Source organism: Equus asinus, chromosome 25 (genome assembly GCF_041296235.1).
Source record: "Equus asinus isolate D_3611 breed Donkey chromosome 25, EquAss-T2T_v2, whole genome shotgun sequence".
Lineage (NCBI taxonomy): Eukaryota > Metazoa > Chordata > Mammalia > Perissodactyla > Equidae > Equus > Equus asinus.
Genome location: NC_091814.1, coordinates 56,608,476 through 56,636,256, shown reverse-complemented (window position 1 = coordinate 56,636,256; position 27,781 = coordinate 56,608,476). Strand labels below are relative to the sequence as shown.

Here is a 27,781-nt window from a genome sequence, read left to right as displayed (position 1 = left end):
AAGCCAAGGAGAGAGGCCTCAGAAGAACCCACCCAGGGACCGGCCCCGTGGCCGAGTGGTTAAGTTCACGTGCTCCGCTGCAGGCGGGCCAGTGTTTCGTCGGTTTGAATCCTGGGCGCAGACATGGCATTGCTCATGGAGCCACGCTGAGGCGGCATCCTACATGCCACAACTAGAAGGACCCACAACACAACTAAGAATATACAGCTATGTACCGGGGGGGGGGGGGGGGGGGGCTTTGGGGAGAAAAAGGAAAAAATTAAAAAACAAAATCTTTAAAAAAAAAAGAATAAAAAGAAGAACCCATCCTGCTGACACCTTGATCTTGGACTTCCAGCCTCCAGAACTGTGAGAAATAAATTTGTGTCTATGTCACCCCATGTATGGTATTTTGTTATGGCAGCCCTAAAAGCTAACACAATTACTATGCAGCAATTTATTAGACAAATGTACAATGGAGTATATTACTATACAATATTATTATACAATAATGAAAATTAACTATAACTACACGATTTAACACTGCTGAATTTCACAATGATGAACAAAAATGCAAATTGCAGTGGAATACATACAGTTTCATGCCATTTATAAAAATTTTAAAACCATAAAATATTTTTAAGGAATATATGCACACATAAATCCTGAACAGCTAAAGACATGCAGGGCAAGGGCAAACTCTGGAGAGTGGGCCGTTCTGGAGTTGGAGGAGGAGGTGCTGGAGAGGGGACTACAAGGAAGTGCTCTGTGTGAGCGTTGTTCTGTAGGAAGAGTGGTGGGGAAAAGGAGACCACATTCTTCTTTATACCTTTCTGTACGTCTGAAGTAGGTCACCGTAATTTTTAAGAAAGGCTATAGACTACTAACATTGACTTCTCATTGCTTTAGAGCTACCAGGGACCTTAGAGAAATCATCTGATTCAGCCATTTTGTTTTACAGATTGGCAAAGTGAAGAACTGTGTAGCTTTCTGGTTTCTAGAAACAGCTAGACTACACCCAGATTTCCTGTCTCTTTATTAAATAAATGGTTTGTGAGTCTAGTTCTTAGAGAAGGAAGTGGTGATTACTGAGTCAGTCAAGAACTTAAGACAATTTCACTTTCTTTTTTGGTAAGAGTACTTGACCAGTAGAAGAAATACTATAGTTATGATTTATTTTCATTATAGTAAGTCATTTGATGAAGCTTTATGAACTTGGGAAAGGACAAAGAAATGCTGCCAGACGTCGCCTGCTATTAGGTGGGGTCATGGTAGCTTAAAAACAACACTGGATGATTAATCATGAATCAGTGTCAACCACGAGAGAAAAGCTCTATTCTTAACAATGTCCTATTCAACATATTTATCAAGACTTTAAGTGAAGACAAATTAAATATGTTGATCAAAATTTTGCAAAATGCAAAACTGCAAGTGCTAATCTCTGCTGACCCTCCTGGCAAGGCTAGCTGCAGTCTCCTTGCAGACAGCCTGCCTCCTCCTCTAGACAGATTACCGGGCTCACCTGTTTTGGAATTCTCTAGGTTGGTGCTTGCCACACAGTAGGTGCTCGCCACACAGTAGGTGCTCAACAAGTAAATGTTGATCTTAAACAAACTGAACTGCATGACAGTAGTCCAGAGTCCAGGAGAGCAGGAAGGAAACTAAACTAACCAGATACTACTTAAAAGATACAAACAAATTCCTGCTTGGGAATTAAAAAAAAATAAAATAAAACTAATCACACAGAAAGGGAGGAGAAATAGTTGACAGTACTGCAGCTAAAAAAGCCTCTTGCCTCTACTTTTTTTGAGAGGAGAGGTCGCTGACTTCAAGCTCCCTGGGAGCAACTGTGAAAACGGAATTAATTCTTTAGTTCACTTACATAACTGCGGCTCTCCCAACTCCGTGGGAGGTTATGTCAGAAATAGAACAAGGTGCAATGAGCAAATTAAGGGACGTCACAGCCCCACTTTGTTTCGCGTGGGTCTGTATCGAGCCCTGGGAGCCACACTTCAAACAGGACAAACACGTATTTGTTCGGAGGATGGCGACCAGGGCGGGCTGGAGTCCACGTCGAACAAGGGATGGTTGAAGGCCGTGAGGGGGTTTTTAGCCTAAAGAAAACAGAGGAGCGGGTTAGGGATGGGGCATGGCTGTCTCCAATCACTGCAGAGTATCCACATCGTAAAGAAGGAAGCCTTGCTCCTCTCCGAAGGGCAGAACTGAAACCGACAGACACTGCAAAGGAACGGATTCCAGGTCAGAAAATCCTCTGACGTTTAGAATCATCCCGAAATAAACGAAATGAGTTGCTTGGGGAGGTAATGCCCTTTGGCACGGGCGGCGGTGGAAGACGGCCTGCCCGGGAGGCTCGTGCAGGGCGCTGTCAGACGCGGGGAGATTAGACACGGCCTGGTCGCGTCATCCCAATCGGCTCATCTCGGGGTCCGCGCACCCGTCACCGCCCGCCGCGCCGCTCGCAGAGACTCCCGCACACACCCGTCGCATCTCCGCCAGCGGCGACGACGCCAGCACGCGGCCCCCCGCAGCCGCCGCTGCGCTGAGAGCGAGTCAGCGCCGCTCTTCCGAGGGGCTGAAGGCGGCCTCTGATCACGCCGTCAGGCTTCTCCCCTCCCTGTTCCCTCACCTCCCAGGGCACGTCTGTAAACACCACAAGACTCCTCAAGACCCCCAAAGGCTTTTCCCGCAGCCCTCCCGACTCTCAGCCGCCCCAGCCCCGCGGCGCCCTCCGCCACCGTGCTCGCCTCGACCGCCAGGGGCGCGCGGCCTCCGCGGCTCTCTAGCCCGCCAGCGGGCCATCTATGGTTTCCGGAGGCCTCGCCGGAAGCCCCGAGAGCGGCGGTTGGAGGCCGGAAGTTGCGTCCTCACTGCTCGCCGTTTCAAGATGCTGCCGCGGCCTTAGGGCCTGTGCCTGACGCCCCCTCCCCCCGCCCGGCGGGGGAGCGACGGACGCGGTGGCCGTGAGGTGTGGCTCCTGGGTGTCGTCGCGGGGCTGGGACCGGGGCCGGGGCCGGGGCCGGGGCGGGGAGGCTCGTCGGGCGGGCCTGGGGCTCGTGGAGGCGGCGCGGCGGGGCCGCGGGCGCAGAGCTGGGGTCGGGGGTCGGGCTGACGAGGCGCGGCGGACCGGCGTTGGAGGGCGGGCGGCGGGCGAGGCGGGAGGAGGAGCCGGGGTGGCTCCCGGTCCGAGGGGAGGGGCTTCCCGGGCCGCCGTGCGCCGCGGAGGCGCGGGTTGGGGCCGCCGCCCGGGGCTGGGCCGTGCGTGTGGCCCGCGCGGCTCCCGCTGGCCCCGGCGCCCCTGGAGCTCGGGCCGCGGAGCGCTGCTCGAGCCTCGCGGAGGGCCCGCGCCCGGAGCCGCCGCTGCCCGCCGTGTCGGCGGCGGGAGGAGGCGGAGGGGCTGCGGCTGAGTTCAGCGTTAGCCCCCTCCCTCGTACAGCCGTCGGAGGAGAAGGTGACTTAGTGTAAAAGTATTCATTTCACGTTATTTCGTTTCACAGTACTGGTCAGGATCACAGCTTTAAAAAAAAGCAAAATCGTGTGTGCCTGTTAAGAATGCACGCAATGCAGAAGTGTCGGCATCCCTGAGCGCCCCTCCTCGGGCCAGCTGCTGCTAGCGGCTTGACCTTTGTCCTTCCTGACTTTTTCTACACAGGAGCACATCCTTAAGCAGCAGTGGGGTCATTTTGTGTGTATTGTTCTGCGCTGTACGTTTTTACAGTAATATTAGGGACAACTTTCCTAAAGTATACCTGTAACAGTTTTAAGGATTTGCATAGTACTGCCCTGGAGGGTTGAACAAGTTCTTTAACCAGTTCGGCAGTGATGGATTTTCAGGGTGTTTCCTGGCTTGTTTGTTTGCAAACTGTGCTGGAGTGCACTCGTGCTACACACTTAACCTTGTAGGTGTGTGGCAGGCCTGGCAAGACCTGGGTGACGTCTGAACAATAATTTCTTTTTTACAAGGAAAAAGTTGTTTTTATTAATCCCATGTATCTAGTAGAGAGAGAATCAGACAACGGTGTTTAATAGAGGTCCTTAGGGCTTAAAGAATTGATAAGAATGATTAGTTCCAACTTAGGACAGGAAGTTACTTTATTTTATTTTTTTTTAAAGATTTTATTTTTCCTTTTTCTCCCCAAAGCCCCCTGGTACATAGTTGTATATTCTTAGTTGTGGGTCCTTCTAGTTGTGGCATGTGGGGTGCCACCTCAGCGTGGCCTGATGAGCAGTGGCATGTCCCTGCCCAGGATTCGAACTGACAAAACACTGGGCCGCCTGCAGCGGAGCCAGCGAGCTTAACCACCCGGCCACGGGGCCAGCCCCCAGGAAGTTATTTTAATTAGTCTTAAAGTCGCAGTTATCTTCAAAGGCAGAGATTTGAGGATGAGGTGTAGGAGTCTCTTGGACTGTGTGGGATGAGAGCCGCTCTCCCATCATCGCTGAGTGAATCAGACTGTTCCTGCTCTATGATTTCAGTCCAGTAGGGGACACACAAAACACAAGCAATTAGGTAAGTGTTTGAGTAGAGGTGCTCTGGTATCATTAGCTTCCCTTGGGGAGTCAGAAAAGCCTTGACCAAGGAGGTGACTTTTGACCTAGGTAGAAGAATGAGTAAGAACTTTCAAAAATAGGAAGTAGAGCATAGAAGAGGAGAAAGGACAGGTACTAAGGCAGTGGCTTTCAAACTTTTTTAACTATGACCCCCAGTAAAAAAAAATTTATGTTGGGACTCAGCACAATAGGAGGGGTCGTGGCTAAGAGCTTTGGCTCTGCTGCCAGAGGACATGGACTCTACGACCATGATCTTGGGCAAGTCACCTTCCTCTCTGCCCTAGCTCCCTCTTCTGAAAGTGAGGACAATACTGTATCCACCTCATAGGATCTCTGTAAGGATTAAAGAGTTATTGTATATAAAGTGCTTTAAAGAGTACCTGACACAAAGGTGCTTAAGTGTTAGTTATTATCAAGAACAAACAGGTTCCACAGAAGAAAACTTACCTTTGTTATTCGCTTTGGTTTTCTTTTCTGTTCTATTTCATTAATGGAGGGGAGGAGTTGAGACAACTGGAGTCCAATTTGTAGTTTGAAAAACTCGGTACTAAGAACTTGAGAGGTGAGTGGTAAAGGGCTGGACAAATTCAAGAAACTGAGTTCACATTTGTCTTGGTGGGTGTTGAGTGGTGGAAGTGGAGACTGGAGAAGAGGGCCAAGATGGAATGGAGAGTAAGCTGGAGGCCACTTAAGCACACATACCCAGTGAGGGATGTTTCTGGAAATGGGAGTGCCTACTGAGTCAGCTCTACGGACCATCTAGGCTAGTCCTTTGTTCTTCAAATGCCCTGAAAAACCAGGGTGTTTCAGCCTGCCCTGGGATGTTCCTGGTTCTGCTCTATTTTGGAATGAGGTGGTGGAATTGGCTTCTCTTTCAATAAATGCATCTCTCTTGAGGGAGCATCCTTTTGAAAGCAAGCAAAGAAAACTGCAAAAAGGTCTTTCTTCCCTCATTCATTTAAAAGCAGGCAAATTCTTTTCCGCTGTCTATACTCATCCCTAGGGTTTGTTGTGAGCTAAAAGGAAACGCATCTCCAGAGAGCCACAGCAGCACAGGTCAGTGATACTGACTCTCTTAATGTAACTGGAATATTTTTCACAAGTACTAGTTTTCTCAAGATACGGTAGATAGGGGCTGGCCCCGTGGCTGAGTGGTTAAGTTCTTGCGCTCCGCTACAGGCTGTCCAGTGTTTCGTTGGTTCGAATCCTGGGCGCAGACATGGCACTGATCATCAAACCACGCTGAGGCAGCGTCCCACATGTCACAACTAGAAGGACCCACGACAAAGAATATGCAACTATGTACCAGGGGGCTTTGGGGAGAAAAAGGAAAAAAAATAAAATCTTTAAAAAAAAAGATACGGTAGATAAACACAGAATTTTTGTGATTTCTTCCACATTTGGTGTGTACCATTCAATAAGGTAATTAAAATCTCTTGTTTTAATTCAATCTATATTTTTTTATTTTTCCCACCTTTTTAATGAAATATTTTAAAGTATATCATAGATGTGTCATTTTACCTTTAAATACGTCAGGATGTATCTCTTGTCAGAATTTAAAAAAAATTATTACCACAGTGACTTTCTATTACCATTAACAGTTTCTTAATACTATCTATTACTTGGTACAGAATTCAAAATTTCCTGATTGTTTAGGAAAAAATGACGTTTTACGGATGACTTGTTTGAATCGGGACTTGAACAAGGTCCACAGGATGTGTTCGGTTCATGTTTTTTGAGTCTTTGTAACAGTCTCCGCACTTCAGCCCTGCCCCTGACCTGAGGTCCCGTAGAATTTCTTATATTCTAGATTGGGCTAGCTGCCTGCTTTTAGTTTTGTTTGCTTATTCCTCTACCGTCCATTTTTCCTGAAAACAGGTTGTTGGTAGTTAGGTCTAGAAGCTCGATTAGATTTGGATTTTTTTTTTGGTCAAGAATACTTCATAGGAGGTACTGGGCGTTTCCTATTGCTTCGCATCAGGAAGTACGTGATGTATGAATGACCCTGTTTTAGAGATAAGTTTGGTCAGTGGGTCGAGTGCTGTAAGTTAGCTGCAGGCGTTTAAAGCCCCGCCTCCCCCAACCTTTCACTTAAACGGGTTAGTATCTGTTAATGATTGTTGAGGTGACATCTAACTTGAAACTGGAAGGCATAGGATGCATCAGTCTTGTACAGAACTCACAGTGCCCCACATGAAGGAACAATATGTGCAAAGGCCCTGAAGCAGGAAGCAAAGGCTCTGAGAAACTAAAAGATGAGTGTGGCTGAGGTGTAGGGAACACGGGGAAGAGCAGTGCAAGTGGAAAGGATGGCGAAGTGCTGAGGGGTTGACTCTGTTTGTCTTTAGAGCAGTAGCAAACTATGGAGCAGGGCCTGGCACAGTAGGATTGTTTTTTTTTGTTTTATTGTATTTTTAGTCCTTCTGGCTGGAGTTTGGAGTTTGGATTGAAGTGGGTTAGAGAGACAGTTAAGACTCTATTGCAGGGGCGGCCCCTGGGCCAGGTGGTTAAGTTTGTGCGCTCCGATTCTGCGGCTGGGAGTTTTGCTGGTTCGGATCCTGGGCACGGACATTGCACTGCTCATCAAGCCATGCTGAGGTGGCGTCCCACTTAGCACAACCAGAGAGACCTACAACTATGTACTGGGGGGCTTTGGGGAGAAGAAAAAAAAAAGATTGGCAACGGATGTTAGCTCAGGTGCCAATCTTAAAAAAGAAAAAAAGACTATTGTGGTGATGGTAGTAAGTAGGCAAGAAGTAACACTTTTTGGTATGGGGAAGTGGTCATGAAGATGAAGAGAAAGGGTGGTTTTGAAAGACTTAGGAGTTGAACTCTACAAGGTTTGATGATTTGATAATGGGGGAAGAAGGAGAGATCAAGATGACTCCTAACTTTCTGGTTTGAGCAACTGAATATAAGTACTAACTGGCAGCATGGTGTAGTGGAAAAGGATAAGCTTTAGACTTGGGCAAGGTATTTGACTTCTTTAAGCCTCAGTTTTCTCCTTTTTGTTTTTGAGAGAATTTTCTTTTTTATCCAAAGGTTTTATTTTTTCCTTTGTCTCCCCAAAGCCCTCCAGTACACAGTTGTATATTCTTCGTTGTGTGTGGGTCCTTCTAGTTGTGGCATGTGGGACGCTGCCTCAGCATGGTCTGATGAGCAGTGCCATGTCTGCACCCAGGATTCGAACCAATGAAACACTGGGCCGCCTGCAGCGGAGCGCGCGAACTTAACCACTCAGCCACGGGGCCAGCCCCTCTCAGTTTTCTCCTTAAGGAGTGAGTAACGGTACCTAACCTTGCTGCTCAAAAGAGATTCCAAGTGGAAAAGGGACAAGATCTTGCTTTGGGTTCAAAGCCCAACCGCTGATTTCGTTTGTTACTTACGTCCTTGAATAATGCCTTTACTGGTGGTGTCTTCCTTCCCATTCTTTCCACTGTTCTCCCATTTTAAAATCCTCCCACTCATATCTCTCTTCCCTCTCATTCCTCCTCTGCCTTGCAGTCAAATGCCATTTGTCCTGCTCTGAACTTCCATGCCTCTTAAATCAGTGTCTTTTTTAGTGGTGCAACACTTTCTACTGGGTGTTAAAACAAAGTAAGAAACTCTTTTTGAAGTTTGAATTCTTCAGAGCTGCCAAGTGGTCTATTCCTGTTCCTGCTGAGATGCAGAACTAGCATGACTGCTGGCTCCCTTCCCCAAAATTATCCCTAGAGGACCTCTAAAAGGAAAATACTGTGAGAAGCAAATGGATGATGTGGGCTGTTTTGAACCAGTGTGTGTGTGTGTGTGTGTGTGTGTGTGTGGAGGTGTTTGGCCTGGGGTAGCAGTCAGCCAGACGCGACTGTAGGCTAATGAAACCAAGGGGGAAGAGTTAGAATACTGCTCTAGGGCCCGCCCCGGGGCACAGCGGTTAAGTTCGCATGTTCCGCTCTGGTGACCTGGGGTTTGCCAGGTTGGATCCTGGGTGTGGACATGGCACCGCTTGGCAAGCCATGCTGGGGTAGGTGTCCCACATATAAAGTAGAGGAAGATGGGCATGGATGCTAGCTCAGGGCCAGTCTTCCTCAGCGAAAAGAGGAGGATTGGCAGCAGATGTTAGCTCAGGGCTGATCTTCCTCAAAAAAAAAAAATTTACTTTTTTCTATACTTGCTGTAACTCAGAATCCTAATCCAGCTCTCAAGAATAAATCAGCATGTTACAAAAGCCCATACTTGTGAGGAGTTGAGAAAAAACAGGTGATGACTGACTTCAGGCGGTCACTTTGCTGTCACTTACCTTCTTAATCCTGAGGTCTCCCCAAATCCCTATCACCATGCTGCTTCTCCCTAGGGAACAGAGGGTGAATGCTTGACTTGAGTAGGGACTGTGTGGGGTGGAGAGTGGTTATGGTTTCTGGTGCTTGGCGCTTTCCACTTTAGTGCTTGTTTCGTACCTTACTCCAGCTTACTGCAGCTCTTATGGACTGGAGTCTGGTCTTCGCCCATATGTTGTGCCTGTCACAGTAGCTGCTATCCTCCAGGGCAAAATAACAAAAACAGTTGAAGAACACAGGTATTTCAAGAGAAGGACACTATACAGCCTTCACTGGGACAGAAATAATAGAACAGATGGACCAAGAGTTTAAAGTTAGACTGATAATCATCCTGAAAGAAAAAGGGAAGATATTAGCAACTTGAAACAAGAACAAGCAGAGGCCGTGAGAACCAAGCAGAAATAGTAGGCTTGAAAAATACAATGGTTGAAATAAAGAACATCACAGATGGGAGAAATAACAGAATGAATACACCTGAAGAATAAATTAGAATTCTAGAATGAAGCAAGTCTCTCAGAACAAAGAAGAGAAGGATGAAGAAAAAGAAAATGTAAAGGAAAAGCTAAGCAATAAGGAGAATAGATGTAGAGGTACCCACATCTGAATAATAGGAGACTTAGAGAACTAAAATTAAAGGGAAGATGTGCTTGAAGAAATAATGGAAAAGTAGTTCTCTTTCAGAATTAAAAAAAAAAAGATGAAAGTCCTCAGATCAAAAGGTTCCTTAGAGTGCTAAAGATGAGAGATCAGGAAGAACTCGCTTCTAGCACATTATAGGGAAATTTAAGAATATCAAAGCAAAAGAAAATTATAGGAGCCTCAGAGGGAGAACATATCCCACACAAAGGAACAAAAACTGAATTGACATCAGAGTTTTGAACGGCATCACTAAATGAAGAAAGACAAAAGAGTGTTTTCAGAGTTTTGAAGAGAATCTTAGAATTTTATACCCAACCACATTCATTTGAATAGGAAGGGATGATAAAAATATTCTCAGGCATATGATGTCTTGGAAGCCTTGCCACACAAAGGCCTGCATGGAAGACAGTTCTGGATGAAGTACTGAGAGAGTCAGATCTGGGAAATGTTACAAGAGATATATGAAGTAAAGGTGATCAGATTCCTTGGTATCATTTGTTGTTGTAAAGGCTAAGGCAAAAGAAAAAAAAAAAAAAACGAGAGAAAAGTGTATCTATCGCAGAATTTAAAGGCTAGATGCTGTCGTGCTAAAGTTCTTATTGGCAGGGAGATAAAATTTTTAAGAAGGATAATAACATTTAAAAGCATAAGAAGAAGAGGACAAAGTGGAATGCTAAATGGAGATGGTAGAAACAGATCCATATATATCAGTGACAATAAATGGACTAAATTCACCAGTTAAAGATAAAAATTGACAAATCGGATTAAAAAACCTGAAATCAAGATAGATGCTTTTTACAGGGGGTGCACCAAAAGTTTAAGGATGTACAAAAATTGAAAGTAAAAGCTTGGGAAAGTACATACCTGGAAATACTAAAAGCTGGCATGACCATTACTAATAGAAGTTAAAATATATTTTAAGACGGAATGTCTTGATTGGGATGGAAAGAATTGCTACATAATGATAATCACTATATAATGATAATTCACCAAGAAGATATAGCAATTTAAAGTATGTATACCTCTGACTAAAAATCTTAGAATAGATGAAGTAAAACTACATTGGGATAAATGGACAGATTCCACCGTCATAGAGATTTCATTACATCTCAATTATTTGTAGATCAGGCTGACAAATTAACAGATACATAAAATTGTAAGAAATCAACAAGCTTAACTTAATGAACAGTGTTTTGTAAGCATACATTACAGAATTGATCAACTAGATCATGGTGAAAGCCTTAACAATTTCAAAGATCAAGTTTTACGCAGAGGATGATCTCTCCCTACAGTGCCACTAAATTAGAAGTGTTTTTGTTTTTTTTTTTTTTTAAGGAAGATTAGCCCTGACCTAATGTCTGCCACCCACCCTCCTCTTTTTGCTGAGGAAGACAGGCCCTGAGCTAACATCGGTGCATATCTTCCTCTACTTTATGTGTGGGACACCTGCCACAGCATGGCTTGACAAGCGGTGCGTAGGTCTGCACCTGGGATCCGAACTGGTGAACCCTGGGCCACCGAAGCAGAACATGCGAACTTAACTGCTGCACCACCAGACCAGCCCTAAATTACAAGTTAATCACCAGAACATAATTTTAAAAATACAGTATGCGTAAGCATAGTTATATAACTCATGGATTTAAAAAATTATTGTAGAAATTTAAAAATACTTATAGTTGAATGATAATGAAAACTTTGTGTATGAAAACCTGTGGGCTGAGTAAAATATTGCTGGGGTGGGAGTGGGGAGGAATTTGTAGCCTTAAATATTCAAATTATAAAAGAAGGAATAAGCTAAATGTCTAACTTTAAGAAATCAGGAAAAGATCAACAGTAAAATTTTTTAAAAGTAGAAGAGGTAATAGAAGATAGAATAAACAATATCATGAATGGAAAAGAGGATCCATCTGTACACAAACTAGAGATGAAAAGAGAATACTGTCAACTATGTACCAGCAAGTTTTAAAATGTAGACAAAATGGAAGAAGAACTAAAAGCTTGAATCATCTAATGTTTATTAAATTAAAGCAGTGATTAAAAATCTTCCTACAAAGAAAAGTTTTACAGGTGAGTTCTACCAATCTTTCAAGGACCAGGGCATCTCAATTTTGTAGAATTTTTTTCCAGATGATAGGAAAACAGGCCTGTTTGTTTATTCTGTTAGGCCTGCTCACCCTGCCATCCAAGTGAGACAAAAATTTGACAGTGGAAAATTACAGACCCATTTCACTCACTAATATAGAGTTTAGAACCTAAACAAAATGTTAGCAAATCAAAACCAACAGTGTACTAAAACAGATAATACTACCAAACCAAGTTGGGTTTATCTCAGATGTGCAAGGATTTAATAGTAGAAAATCCATAAATTAAAAGTTCACCTCATTAATAGATTAAAAGAAAAAAAATCATGATCCTCTCTCAGTAGATACAGAAAAAGCATTTTATAAATCATTCTTCCATGATATATTCTTAGTTAATGAGGAAGAAAAGGAACCCTTCTGAGCTGAGAAAGGGTAGTTATTTAAAAAAAGAACAAACATTATGTAAAGGGAAACATTACAAGCACACTCTTTAAAATCAGACAAAGATGCCCAATATCATTACATGTATTCAACATGGTAACAGTCCTAAGCAGTAAAGTAAGACAAGTAGAAGAAATTAGAGGCACAAGAATTGGAAAGGAGGGAATAAAATTTTATATGCTGATGATATCATTTATGTAGAAAAACAGAAGCATCCACAGACAAATTATTAGAAGTGGTTATGTCAGTTTAGCAAGGTGACTGAATATACGATTAATGAATGTCATTTGTATTTCTGTACATATGCAAAAGCCACTAAAAAACGAATGAAAAAGAAGGCATCACAAGGGGCTGGCCTGGTGGTGCAGCGGTTAAGTTCGCACGTTCCGATTCAGTGGCCTGGGGTTCGCCGGTTCAGATCCCGGGTGTGAACATGGCACTGTTTGGCATGCCATGTTGTGGCAGGCATCCCACATATAAAGTAGAGGAAGATGGGCATGGATGTTAGCTCAGGGCCAGTCTTCCTCAGCAAAAAGAGGAGGATTGGCAGCAGATGTTAGCTCAGGGCTGATCTTCCTCAAAAAAAAAAAAGCATCACAATAGCATTGGAATACCAACTTTAGAAATTGGTTTAACACAAATATGCTAGACCTCTAAAGGGAAAATTTAAAAACTTTTCTAGGAGATAGTAAAGAAGTCCTTCATAAATAGAGGAATGTATCATGTTAATGATTGGAAAACAATTTAACCTATATATTAAATGTAATTTTATTCAAAATCCCAACAGGGATTTTCGTGGAACTTGATAAGATGATATTAAAATTTATATGGAACAGTTAAGGGGCCAAGAATAGCTAGTCACTTCTTAAAAGGAACATGGAGGGGAAGACTTGCCCTACTGGATAGCAAGACTCATTATAAGATAGAGAAGTTGAGACAGTGTCGAATTGTATAAACATAGAAAGATCGACCAGTGGAATAGAATAGAGAACTTGTAAACACCCATACATGTAAGGAAAATTTGATACATGACAGAGGTGTATGTCAGTCAGTCAAGAAAGGCATGTTCAATAAATTGATCTGGAAAAAATGGCCATCTGTGTGGAGAAATAATAAAATTGCTCTCTAAGAAGAAGAAAGTAGATGGATTAAGGATGTAGATGTCATAAGCAAAAATTTAAAAATTTTAGTAGATGCACCTCCCCCACTCGCCACAACACAGACAAATCTTAGTAGAAAGTATAGGTGGATATGAGACCTTGGGGAGTAAGCCAGACAGTGGTCATTCATTAAAAAAAGAGAATATAAGTATAAATGATTTAGTTAAAATTAAGTTTTTGCGGGGCTGGCCCCGTGGCCGAGTGGTTAAGTTCGCGCGCTCCGCTGCAGGCGGCCCAGTGTTTCGTTGGTTCGAGTCCTGGGCGCGGACATGGCACTGCTCGTCAGACCACGCTGAGGCGGCGTCCCACATGCCACAACTAGAAGAACCCACAACGAAGAATACACAACTATGCACCGGGGGGCTTTGGGGAGAAAAAGGAAAAAATAAAATCTTTAAAAAAAAAAAAAATTAAGTTTTTGCTCATAAAAGTGCCTTCTAAAAAATGGAAAAGACATTACAAATTGGGAGAAAATATTTGCAAGACACCCAATTGACAAAGGGTTGATATTAAAAATATATAAAGAACTATTATAAATCAGTAAGTATAATAATCAATTAGAAAAATGTGCAAAGGACACAAACAGATATTTCACAGAAGAGGAAACATGGCCAATAAGCATATAAAGAGATATTCAGCATCATTAGTGATCAGGAAAATATAAATCAAGCCCATACCTATTTGATTGGCAAAAATTAAAAAGTCTTATGACGTCAAATGTTGGAGAGGAGATGGATTCACAGGATGTCTTAGACATTGCTGATAGGGTTTTAAATTGGTGCAAACCCTTTGAAAACAGTTCCATATCAGATCCTGAAGTTGAACATTCATATAGGCTATGACCCAGCAATTTCTCTTGTTGATATGCCCAAGAGACACTTTCCTCCACATGTACAAGAATGTTAATAGCAGCACTATTCACAATAGTGAATACCTAGAAACAAATAACCATCACACACTGGAATGTTATATAGCAGTCAAAATAAATGAAAAAATAGTATGCTATGACATGGATGAACCTTGAAAACATTGCTAAGTGGACATATGCTGAGTGAAATAAGCCAGACACAAAACGACAAATACTGTATGATTTCACTTATGCAAGGTACCTAGAACAGGCATATTCATAGAGACAAGAGAGTAGAATAGTGGTTACTAGAGCCTGGGGAGAAGGAGTCATGGCGAGTTAGTGTTTAATGGGTACAGAGTTTCAATTTGGGATGATGAAAAAGTTCTGGAGATGGATAGTGGTGATGGTGTACAACATTGTGAATGTGCTTAATACCCTGAATTGTACACTTAAAAATGGTAAATTGGCGGCCGGCCCTGTGGCTGGGTGGTTAAGTTCGAGCACTCCACTTAGGCGGCCTCGGGTTTCGCCGTTTCACATCCTGGGCGCGGACATGGCACCGCTCATCAGGCCACGCTGAGGCGGCGTCCCACATGCCACAACTAGAAGGACCCACAACTAAAAAAATAGGCAGCTATGTACTGGGAGGCTTTGGGGAGAAAAAGGAAAAAGAAAAAAGGTAAATTGTATATCTAGTTTACCACAGTACAACTTTTTAAAAAAAGAACTAAAGTAACACAGCAGTAGGAATGAGTTTTAGTGAAACAAAGATCCCTAAAATTAGGTATGACATAACTGCTTTTTTAAAAAAGTTAAAAGCAGCTAAACTAAAAATACATACTTTTTAGGATTCCATTTTGATGCAGTAAAATACGTAAAAAGGAAGGGTAGAAAATCAAAACATAGGATTCAGCGTGATTGTTGGGGGAAGGCAGGCAAATGGATAGGGGATATTGTAATTAAGAGTAGATTGTGGTCAGAGTTGTAGTTTGTGGGTGCTTATTGCTTTATGAAAAAGAATCAAAAGTGGGCCATGTATGAATGAACAAAGTATGTCTTGAAGGAAAGGATTATGATTAATCTAGTTCTGTGCACTTGAGGTGTAATGGGAAAAAAATATTGCTAAGTGGGGACTTCAGAGATCTTTTGAGTTTGAAATCTTGATTCCAGCAATTTACTAATTGTCTGATCTTGGGCAAATAACGTCCCTATGTTTCTCTTGCTTTGTTTGCAAAATAAGAATAAAAATAGTACCTACATCATGGGATTAAGTATTAAATGGATTAATATATGTACGTGGTACAGAGTATATAAGTTTTTGCCATCTGCTTTGATTATCTAATGCTATGTAATAAACCACCCAACAATTTACTTAAAATAACAGCCATTTAATTTATTTTTTATGATCCTATGGGCTGAGTTGGATGGTTCTTCTGGTGGTCTCACTTGTAGTCTGTTGTGTATTTGTAGTCAGGTGTCAGCTGGGGCTGGAATGTCCCAAGATGTGGTGCTTTGGAGGGTATGGCTAGAAGGCTGGGCTCCACTGGACAGCTGTCTCTCCACGTGGCCTTTCTGTGTGGTCTCCAGTAGAGTGGCCAGATTTCAGGGGCCTCCAATAGCACCAAAAATGAAGCTTCCTGGCCTGAAATTGGCACATTGTCACTTCCACTGCATTCTGTTGATTCTATGACAGAGCCAGTTGGGAGCTGTGGTTCATTGGGGACCATTTTTGGAAACCACCCACTCTGTTATTAATACTTGTACCTGTCCTGTTGGTCTAGCCATATGCTTCATCACTTTAGGCTCTGGGGATATATTAATGAACAAACAAATACAAATCCCTGCCCACTTGCAGTTTATGTCTTACATGATCAGGGAATACTGGGGCTTGGGAGTTGCAGTTTTGAAAATGGGTGGTCTTGGATCAAAGACCTAAAGATTAGGCCTGAAACAATAAGTCTTCTAGAAGAGAATATAGGCAGTACACTCTTTGACATAAGTTTCAAAAGAATCTTTTTGGACACCATAACTCCTCAGATGAGGGAAACAATAGAAAGAATAAACAAATGGGACTTCATCAGACTAAAGAGCTTCTTCAAGGCAAGGGAAACAGGATTGAAACAAAAAAACAGCCCACTAATTGGGAAAAAATATTTACAAGCTACTTATCCAACAAAGGGTTAATCTCCATAATATATAAAGAACTCACACAGCTCAACAACAAAAAATCAAACAACCCGATCAAAAAATGGGCAGGGGACATGAACAGACATTTCTTCCAAGAAGATATACGGACGGCCAATAGGCACATGAAAAGATGCTCATCATCACTAGTCATCAGGGAAATGCAAATCAAAACTACACTAAGATATCACCTTACACCTGTTAGAATGGCAAAAATATCCAAAACCAAGAGTGACAAATGTTGGAGAGGTTGTGGAGAAAAAGGAACCCTCATACACTGCTGATGGGAATGCAAACTGGTGCAGCCACTACGGAAAACAGTATGGAGATTCCTCAAAAAGTTAAAAATAGAAATACCTTATGACCCAGCCATCCCACTACTGGGTATCTATCCTAAGAACCTGAAATCAGCAATTCCAAAAGTCTCATGCACCCCTATGTTCATTGCAGCATTATTCACAATAGCCAAGACATGGAAGCAACCTAAGTGCCCATCAACTGATGATTGGATAAAGAAGATGTGGTATATATACACAATGGAATACTACTCAGCCATAAAAAGGGACAAAATCGTCCCATTCGCAACAACATGGATGGACCTTGAGGATGTTATGTTAAGCGAAATAAGCCAGCTAGAGATAGACGAACTCTATATGACTCCACTCATAGGTGGAAGTTAACATGTAGACAAGGAGAACTGATCGGTGGTTACCAGGGGAAAGGCGGTGGGTGGTGGGAGGGCGCAAAGGGTGAAGTGGTGTACCTACAACATGACTAACAAGAATGTACAACTGAAATTTCACAAGGTTGTAAACTATCATAATCTTAATAAAAAAAAAATGGGTAGTCTTGGAAGCCCTCATTGATAAACTGATATTTGAGCAAAGACAAAAGGAGAAGGTTAGGAGGTAGAAGGGCAGGGGTGGAAGCAAGGAAACCTTTCGGAGGCTAATGCAGTGACGAGACAGGTGACCTGGATTAGTGTGGGAACAATGCAAATAGTGAGAGGTGGTTAGATTTGGGATGTATTTTGAAGATGTAGCTTCAGAATTTAGTTATGGAGTGGGTGTGAAGTGTGAGAGGAAAAGCAATTGAGGATGGCTTCAAGGTCATTGACTTCAGCAACTGGAAGGATGGATTTGCTGTTTACTGAGGTGGGGAAGACTACAGACAGGCAGGTTGGGGAAGATCAAGATTAGTTTTTTTGTGAGATTTGAAACGCCAATTAAAAGCTAGCTGCTTTAAAAGTCTGAGTTATGCTTGTATCCTGTTTAACTTCCCATTTGGTAGCAAGGGAAGCCGATGGTGGAGGGAACAATGTATACTTGGTTATAGATAATAAATCTCAGAAGAGTGAGGAATCTTCTTAGCTTTAGCCAGACTGCTGTTTTTTCTAGGCCCCTTTTATCCTTCCCCTGATGTGGCTTGTTATTCATAAATTTCACTGATTGTTCCTCACCTTTTTACTAGAAAAAAGCATGAAGGTAAACTTAAGCAAGTTCATTTAAAATTTTATTTTTCTTCTCTATAGCTTTTGTTTTTTTAAAGGATAAAAGGTAGAAGGTGAAAAATTTTAATTGAACTTTACTCTCTATTTCACTTCATGCTCTGTCTTTTCTTGATGATGTGTGTCCACCTTGATTTCACCTATTTTGTGGGTATTTAGTTGCATATAAATAGAACTTTTATATGCAACTTTTTGGGTTTGGCACATTTAAAAAGCTGCTTTAACTGATACTGAATATTTGGACTCTCACTTTCCTGTGGTCTCTTGCCAAGACATGTTCCAACATGTTGCAGAGGTTTTCCTTGACGTGCTCTTGGAATCTTAAATCTATTACTTAATCTTGGTAATTCCCTCAGCCCTGCATTTGTTGGGGCCGGGTGCTCCTGAGCACTGTCCCAGAGAGGAGGAGATACTGAAGAACTCTCTGTTATCCACTGGAGAGAGAATGATTGTAAATTTGACTTTGAGCTGAAACACGCTGCTCGTTTTCATCAGTATGGAGGGTGGAGCATGCCTGAACCTGTCTCTGTCAGGCTTTACCTGAGGGGAGAATAGGTGGTTCTTCCTCTAAATTCTCTTCAGTTTTTTTGCAGAATCTGAACTAGAAAGTGATCAGAAGGGGATCAAGAACCTCAGCATGAGTACATTGCATTTGTCTAGGGTGCTCTGATATACGTGTTCTTTTTATTTCTGCTGGTTGCTTTTTGTAAATCCTAAAGAGAATTTTCTGCTTTAGAAGAGATTTTATAGTTTTTTTTCCTTTTAGATTTATCAACAGACTGCAGCTTCTTCACTGCCAAAATGACATCATTTTCCACCTCTGCCCAGTGTTCAACATCTGACAGTGCTTGCAGGATCTCTCCAGAACAAATCAATCAGGTAACTCATTTTTAGGCATTCCTATTCTTTAAGTTTCTAAAAAATTGAATTGAGGCTTCACTGACTTCACTGACCGTAGCAGACTTCACTGACCGTAGGATTTTATGACAGCAGAAGGGATTATTTTTAAAAATGTCATATTAGGGAGACTAGTAAACGTACCAATACTCATAAATTGAATTGACTGTTGATTAAATAAGTATATGGAGGTTACAGATTGCTCAAAGTGGTATATTTTGAAAATAAGCATGTTTTAGGGTATGGATGGCTAGTGGAGAATTTGGGGCCATGTTATGTGCTTGTTTTCTGTCTCTCACTTCATTGTAACTAGTTTGTTTTCTTTAAAAATTTTAAATTGTAAATGTAGAAAATGTATTCTTCTAAAAAATTCAAACTTTATGAAGACTCCTTTGATCTTCTCCTCCCTTCTTCCCCCAAAGTCCCTTCCCCCTAAGATAATGTGTCTTGTTTCATACCTTTTCCTCTAACATTTAAAAATACATAGTTTTGTGTTTTCATAAACATCGCACAATTATAGTATTATGTATCTTAATATATGATAAGGTGGAATTTGGATTTGATAGGGGAAAATGTGGCTTCTGTAATAAATGGTTTTGACATAATTGACCATCTCTGAATGGAAACAAATGAAGACTTCAGATGTTGTACAACAACAAGTTCCAGATAGATGAAGACTGAAATGTAAAAAGTGGAATGATAAAAAATATTTGAAGAAAATTTAGGAAATATTTGTGAGACTTTAGAATGAGGAAGGCCTAAAGAAGACAAAACCGAGGCGGCTGTGAGAGGAAGAGAGAGACAAATCTGGCCTTATAACGTTTTAAAGATAAAATAGTGTCGCTAAAGACAGACTCCACAATCAGAGTCCAGAGATGGCAAACAAAGTCACTATCCCTTGTATGTGGATATCACATCATGTTTATCCTTTTTTCTTTTTCTTTGAGGAAGATTAGCCCTGAGCTAACTGCTGCCAGTCCTTCTCTTTTCTGCTGAGGAAGACTGGCCCTGAGCTAACATCTGTGCCCATCTTCCTCTACTTTAGATGTGGGACACCTACCACAGCATGGCTTGCCAAGTGGTGCCATGTCCGCACCTGGGATCTGAACCGGCAATCCCAGGGCTGCCGAAGCGGAATGTGCGCACTTAACCACTGCACCACTGGGCCGGCCACATTGTTTTTCCTTTTATCTGTCAGTGGTATTTAGGTTGTTTCCATCTTTGGCTATAGTGAAGAATGCTGGTATGAACACGGGTGTACAAATATTTGTTTGAGTCTCTACTTTCAGTTCTTTTGGACTTATACCTAGGAGTGAACTACTGGGTCACGTGGTAATTCTATGTTTAACTTTTTGAGGAACTGCCAAACTGTTTTCCACAGCAGCTGCACCGTTTTGTATTCCTGTCAGCAGTGCCCAAGGGTTCCGGTTTCTCCATATCCTCACCAACACTGATTTTCTTTTTTCCTTTTATTATAGCCATCCTAGTAGGTGTCAATGAAAATGCGATTTTTCAGGACGGTTAACAAGTAGTAGTCTGATCATCTGTAGTTATTTTATGCATTGGAAGATTGTTATTAGATAAGTTTCTGCCAGGGTTTGTTAAAAAAAAAAACGTTTAAAGAGGTTCTCTTGTTCCCTAGGGTTTCAGAAACTAATCTAATTGAAATGTAAATAGCAGGTTTACTTTATGTTTGTATCAGGTACGACCAAAACTGCCACTTCTGAAGATTTTGCAGGCAGCAGGTGCACAAGGTGAAATGTTCACTGTTAAAGAGGTAAGCCAACAAAGAAAATTCTCAGTTTTAAGAACAGCTGTGAAGTAGAAGCTGGTGAATGTGTAGTTCTGAAGTCAAGCCTAAGAAAGGAAGTTCTACTCCTAAGGTACTGGAGAGGCACCTTTTGCTCTGTTTTAAAGAGCTGGGTTGAACTTCATATTTCCTTTCCTTTTGAAGTGTGTTGTCAGCCTAACATAAGATTAACCATGAATTCATTGATCGCAGTTAAAATGCAAAACATGTACAAGATTAAAAAAATGACATTCTCTGTGATTTACAGGATATGCTGCCAGGCAGGAATTAAATGCAGTAGTTTTTCATTATAAATGTGTCAGATACTCTTCTGAGCCCTGTGAGTTGTTTTAAACACTTAATGCATTTAAATAACTTATTTAGCTTCTAAAGTTTTTTTTTTTTAACAAAAGCAAATTGATTTCTTTAAGTAGAAAAGACTCAATATTAAAATGTTAATCTCTTCAAACTGCTTGCATTTAGTAGGGTAAGGATCTAACCCTTCCTAAAGGAAGAGGAAACAAAATATCAAGCTTTTTTTGACTTTTCTTAGAAGCTTAACACCTATCAGCAGTGCTGCACTCCTGAGCCGTTATCCCTCACAAGGAAACAAGTCTGGAGGCAGTTTGGATTTTCTAGAATACCCATATTTCCTTTATCATTTTAAATCAAGTGCATCATTTTGGACTTTCTCTCTAAAATTCTGATGAGTAAGACTTTTTTTCCAAACTGTTATTAAAGTGTGAATTTTTACATCTGTAAAGTTGTTATGATGAATTGTGCTTTCTCCTTCAATAGCATGGCAGAGTTTGCCTGGGTCAAGAAGAAATTAAGGGGGCTGGTCCCGTGGCCGAGAGGTTAAGTTTGCACGCTCCACTTTGGCGGCCCAAAGTTTTGCCGGTTTGGATCCTGGGCATGGACATGGCACCGCTCATCAAGCCATGCTGAGGCAGCATCCCACATTGCAGAGCCAGAAGGACTTACAGCTAGAAGATATAACTATGTACTTTAGGCTTTGGGGAGAAGAAGAAGAAGGAAAAAAAAAAGATTGGCAACAGGTATTAGCTCAGGTGCCAATCTTTAAAAAAAAAAGATATTAAGTACATATTGTTCAGGGAGAATGTTTTACTGGGAAGAAAGTTGGACAGAGTTTACATGATAAACTCTCTATTATGAATCTTGACCCTACCCAGTACATTAAGAGGAATTTTCTGATTTTGTGTTATTAAATATTGGTTCTCAGTATGTGTATTGCGATAGTATGAGAATAGAAGTATTATATACAAATTAAGAGTAGTATTTTAAGATTTTTTTTTTCCTTTTTCTCCTCAAAGCCCCCCAGTACATAGTTGTGTATTTTTAGTTGTGGGTCCTTCTAGTTGTGGCATGTGGGATGCCACCTCAGCGTGACCTGATGAGCGGTGCCATGTCCACTCCCAGGATTCGAACAGGCGAAACCCTGGGCTGCCGAAGCAGAGCACGTGAACTTAATCACTCAGCCACAGGGCCGTTCCCAAGAGTAGTATTTTAGAAGATCTTATTTTGTATACTTAGAGTGGATTTATTTTTTTCAGAAAGTTGGACAGACATAAATATAAAACTTCCTTTTTTTTCTTCCAGTAGATGCTCTTCCTCATCTTATTTTCCCCTAGAAATTTGAGTAGATATGAGAGCTCTGTTAATCCTGGGATATGTTGCCTGAGAAGGGTGGGAGCCTAGGAACATCATTACTGCAGTATAATGGGAACAGTGTGGAAAAAATCTTCTGTGCAGCTATCTAATAATTCCTGAGAAGTTGGAGCCTAAAGATAAAGATAGTTGCTTTAAACTGCTTATGATTTGTGACAAGAAAATTCTTATTGTCATTAAGCAAACTTAAGTAATTTTTTAAAAATCTGCTACCTGGAGAAAACATTAGGAAAAAATTAGGTAATTTTTAAGTTGTGAATCATGAACTTCTCCGTGTTCCCTTCCATTTTTTGGACTCTGTAAAAGAAGCCAGGTAGACTAAATTTTTGTTTGATAAATGTTTAGATTCTATGTTTTATGCACTTATAATGCTGATGGCTTATTAAACATTGTACTTCATTTGTCAAAAAGCATTAAGTGAACACACATCAAAAGCCTATAGTAGTTATGTGCTCTGGACTTGGAAAATATCTTTATGACCCAGGCAAATTTAAAGTTTATTACCTCTAGTAATAGAACAGACACCTTTATTTGGACTGGTGAGAGAACTTTTAAGGGGATAGTAGGTAAGTTCACCTTTTCTCATTGTCAGACCAGTATACTTCTGTTCTAAAAAGTAAGAGTCTGTTAATGTCCAGAGTGATAATAAGTGGATGAACGTAGTAGTTGGGGGCAACTGTTGTGTTGTAGAACCCCTTACACAAGCACGGACAGTTGTGTTCATGAATATATTATCTCTTACTCCAGCAAACTAACTTATCTCATAATTAGTTTCCTGGTTTTTGACAGCAGCCGGACAGATCTCCTCACGGTGTTTTATCTCCGTGCAGGTCATGCACTATCTAGGCCAGTACATAATGGTGAAGCAGCTTTATGACCAGCAGGAGCAGCATATGGTATACTGTGGTGGAGATCTTTTGGGAGAACTACTAGGACGTCAGAGCTTCTCCGTAAAAGATCCAAGGTAAAAAGAGTGAGGGTTTCTTTATATTTTGGGTGCTGTACCTAACCACTTGATCTCCATACATTATTCATGGTTATTTATTCCATTAGTCAACAAATATTTAAGGGCCTACGTATGGCAGGTGGCCCGTGAGGCACTGGGAACGTAGAAGTGAGCAATACAGTCTCTGTATGGAGCTTGAAGAGCAGTAGGTGCTCTTCCCCATCTTAGTCAAATTAGCACACCAGTACCTGGTAAAATTATACATGGTAAGTGTTACAGAAAAGAGGTACAAGAAGCTGCGTTTTGGGGTGGGATTTAGGGTGTTCAGGGTCAAGGAAAGGTTCCTTGAGGATGTGATATTTGAGCTGAGAGCTGAAGGATAATTAAAGAGTCAGTTAGAGGGGCCTGATTGAAGGAGAGCTTCTGGCAGATTGAACCTCTCTTGTAAGGGCCTGCTGGCAGGGAGCCTGCTGTGGCTAGGTTTGTGAAACAGTTGTTGTAGAGAGAGGAAGAGTGAGCTGATGAGAGGAATGTAGAGTTTCTGGGCACTTTGAGGTGCATGAAGAGCTTCATAAGAATCACGGCAGAGGGGCTGGCCCCATGGCCGAATGGTAAAGTTTGCGTGCTCTGCTTTGGTGGCCCAGGGTTTCGCTGGTTCAGATCCTGGGCACGGACATGGCACCTCCCGTAAGGCCACGCTAAGGCGGCACCCCATATAGCACAACCAGAAGCACTCACAGCTGGAGTATACAACTATGTACTGGGGGGCTTTGGGGAGAAGAAGGAAAAAAAAAAGAATCTCAGTAGAGCTGCTCTGACCTATTGTGTGACTTTTTCCAGCTACATGGGGTATATGGTTATTACACAATCAAAGACCAATTAGTAATTGAGAAGCCAGTGTTCTCTTTCTCTCTATGGCTTTGTGATGACTGTTTCTTCTGAGCTCATTTTGTCTTACTTTGGTAAGACCTCCCCACTTAGGTTACTGTTAACTAATGAACTGCAATGTAAGTTAATTAGTTTTTTAACGGGGCACAGTAACACAAGGGCTTGGGTATTAACATGTTTAAATAATTTTAAAAAAATCTATTCTGGGGAAAAAATTCTCCATATGTTACAGAGAAAGTTGGGAGATAGTATATCAGGAATACACTTAACATTTTCATGGAGAATCGTGGGGTTATTAATTTTTTATTTTATATCTTTGACAGCCCTCTCTATGATATGCTAAGAAAGAATCTTGTCACTTTAGCCACTGCTTCTACAGGTATGTAACATCATATTTCTCCAGTCTGTATCACAGCTTTGAGTTCAAGGGGAAAAATGATGAGAAAACAAGGAGGATCAAGATGGAAATGGAATTCTGTCTTGGCATGTTTGGGAGGGATACCTGTCACACAGAATGTTATTACTATGTTGCTTAACTTTTCATTGTGAAAATTTAAAATATATTGGAGAAGTTGCTATAATTAGTGCCCACCTCTTAGACTTAGTAATTCTTAACATTTTGCCGTATTTGCTTCATCTAGACATACTTTTAAAATCTAACAAAAATGGACTTTTTTCCTTCAAACATAACTACAATGCCATTATTACACTCAACACAATTAATAACAGTATAATAAATAATAACTCCATAATACTGTCCAATAGCCAGTTTATATATAGTTATCCCCAGTTGTCTCAGAAATATCTTTTACATTTGACTTGTTCAAATCAGGATCCAAAGTCCACACATTGCATTTGGTTGATATGTCTCTTAAGTATGTTTAATCTGTAAAACTTAACCCTCCTTTTGTTTTTATGTCATTTATTTGTTGAAGAAACGGATCATTTGTCCTGTAGAATTTCCCACATTCTAGAGATTGTAGGTTGTATCCTTGTGATGTTTAATGTGTTTCTCTGTCTCTTCTATTTTTGGTAAACTCATAGTGCTTGAATAGATTCAAGTTTAAATTTTTTGCCGGGAAGGGTTCATAGGTGGTGCTTTGTGCCTCTTGCATCACATCAGAGTCATGTAAGGTCTGCCCATCCTGTTTCAGGGACCGATTCTGTGGGCTCAGGTGGGGTCACTCTGCTCCATCTGTTTTAAAGGTCTCCGGAGAACCTTTCACCTAATGGTTTTAGCTTTCTGTTATTTGAATGCCAATTTGTCTAACCCTTTGCTTGATTCCATACTTTTTAAATACTGCCCTTTGAGTTTTTTAGATATGTGCAGGAAACTGGGTGATTTGGGGTCTGAAGTGTGGTGTGTTAGACATAAGTGAATAAACCAGATACAACTGAAATGTAACCCTCTCTCTCACTCATTTCCAAATAATGAAACTTTTTTCTTTCTCCATTTCTACATGAAGCCCTTTTGTGAGCTTCAAATTAGATTTTAGGTAACATTCTCCTTTAAAGAAAACCTAAGTTTGTAATCCCTTTAGTTCAGCTATCTTTCAATAGTTTACTGAAACAAATAGGTTGGAAATAATGCATTCCTAATAAAAATTTACACTTTAAAGTGACAGCAAGGACTTTGCTTTAGTATTGAAATGTGATTTTGAACTTAACATGGAATTTTGAAGTCTGTTTGTTTCATTGAGCCATTTGCCCACTTAACTCAGCTGTAAATTTCTGTTTGAGAGGCAGGGCCTTGCAAATGATACTGTGCTTTATTGAAATTAAGTCACTTGTGAAATAGTATGGCTTTCCTGGGACAGTCACTAAAGCTTGGGATATACAGAGGATTTTTTTTTTATATTTATTTATTTTTTTAAGGTTTTATATTTCCCTTTTTCTCCCCAAAGCCCCCCAGTACATAGTTGTGTATTTTTAGTTGTTGGTCCTTCTAGTTGTGGCATGTGGGACGCTGCCTCAACATGGCTTGATGAGCAGTGCCATGTCCGCGCCCAGGATTCGAACTGGCGAAATCCTGGGCCGCTGAAGCGGAGCGCGCAAACTTAATCACTCGGCCACGGGGCTGGCCCCTACAGAGGATTTTATATTTGCTGATCTACTCTTTCAGTAAAGTTTGTTTTCTGATTGGTGTCTTCTCTGAATGTCTAAAGTGGATGTAATTCTCACTTTTTCTTTCTCTCGTTTTCTTTCTTGCACTTCCTCTGTAGAATTTTACATGTCAAATATTAAAATGAGCATTTCTATAACAAACATTTCAATTGATCCTCACAACGGCTCTGTGAGGAAGGTCTGGAGATGAAGAAACAGGGTTTTTTAATAGAATGAGTGATTTGTCCAAGATTGCATGCCACTGGTAAGTGGCAGGGCAGATATTTCTGACTGGCCAGTCCTTGCTCTTTTCATTGTGCCACACATTGCCAGCTCTTTAACCCTTGTTTGTAACAGAATTTGCTGCAGTTAATTTTTTTAACACATTTTTTTCTCTGAACATTAAATCTTTAAAGCATTTTGTTTGTTCTTTAATTGTCACTTTGGAATAATTTCACTTTTGAAAAAATTGCACAGGTATTAAAGAGTTCTGTATACTCTTTACGCAGATTCCCCAAATAGTAACATCTTACAGAACCATAGTACAATGATCGAAACCCAGGAAATTGCCCTAAAGTAATTTTGATTGTTGGTCTGCTCAGACTTGCACTTGCATTGTGCTTGTGGTTGCCATCTCTGTTGATCTTTGTAGATTAGGTTGCAAGTGTTTTATTTGAAAGGACAATTGAGAAAGGTGCTCTCCGTATACCTATTTATACCTTTGCAGATGAGTTAAACCTTTTATTTTGATGGTTGAAGAAAATGCCATTATTTAAAGTGAAGGTGATTCTTTATAAATCATTTCTCCAAATTTCCACGTGCATACTAGTAAAACGAAATATATATGACAAACTTTGTATTGATTTTAAAATTCCTTTGTCCATTGTAGTTTTCCCAGATAATTTCTTTTTGCTTCTAATTGTTTTAACCTAAGTAAGGCAGTAAGGCTTTAGAACTATAAATGACAGTAATCGAATTGCTTTATTAAGAAATGCTTCATCTGCAATGTATGTTAGTCGGTCTTTCAAGACCACTGTGGTCAGACAGTGCTGTCTCTTGAACTTCTCAGTATATCCATTTATCTGTAAAAATGCTTCCAGAAATAATGCTCTTTAAAATTACAGTTTTGAAAATGTTCACTTTGTGCAAAACAATTGACTTGTCAGATCAGTTGTAGGATCTGTATTCTTTCCCTGGCAGTCTTCATTAGATGAGGATGATGTTTTCTGTGTCTCATCTCTGGACCTGTTAGTAACTGATGAACCCAATCTACAGTAGACTGACTTGGGGGCATCTTAGTTACATATAGCCTCATGTAATGAATGATCCAGCTTCTTAAATTCTCTGCGGCTTGTTCTTTTCCTGTAGCTAGATTTTCATCTTCTGTTCTGCTTGAAAAATTTCCATGTTCTTGAAATCCATTTCTCTCAGACTAAGAATTTCTCTTAGGTTATTGTTTTCTTTGCTTCTTTCTTTTGGCCATTGAGAAAACCTTTATCTGCTTCCTCTTCCTTCTTAGGAAATGTTTATAGTAACTGGGAAAAAGAAGACTTGTTGATTAAAAAAATCTAATCTCTATTCAGGTGATGGCATTTAAACCATGAAGTCATCGTTGACATTTTCTATTGTTTTATGAAATAAGGGGGGGAAATTCCAGATTTTCAGATCTCATAACCCTGTATTAACTTGAAAATAAAAATTAAATTGAAAAGCTGAACATTTTTTTGTTGTTTACAAGTTAGG

The 27,781-nt window shown here is 40.9% G+C and overlaps 1 protein-coding gene across 5 annotated transcripts in view; it reads left to right on the top strand.

The window, feature by feature from the left end:
- Positions 1–2,271: 2,271 nt before the first annotated feature.
- Positions 2,272–27,781, top strand: part of MDM4 (MDM4 regulator of p53) — a 37,283-nt gene continuing 11,773 nt past the window's right edge. For 3 of the 5 annotated variants that reach the window (XR_011498352.1, XR_011498351.1, XM_044758745.2), the window contains exons 1-5: positions 2,827–2,965; positions 18,493–18,605; positions 20,326–20,400; positions 22,932–23,065; positions 24,259–24,314. Coding sequence is in view for 3 of the 5 variants with exons in the window: in XM_044758745.2 (XP_044614680.1) it covers positions 18,528–18,605; positions 20,326–20,400; positions 22,932–23,065; positions 24,259–24,314 (343 nt within the window). In the remaining 2 variants the exon portion in view is untranslated. Of the gene's footprint in view, positions 2,966–3,208; positions 3,449–18,492; positions 18,606–20,325; positions 20,401–22,931; positions 23,066–24,258; positions 24,315–27,781 lie in introns of those variants that run through there. The other 2 variants (XM_070498151.1, XM_044758748.2) reach the window with 2 other exon arrangements.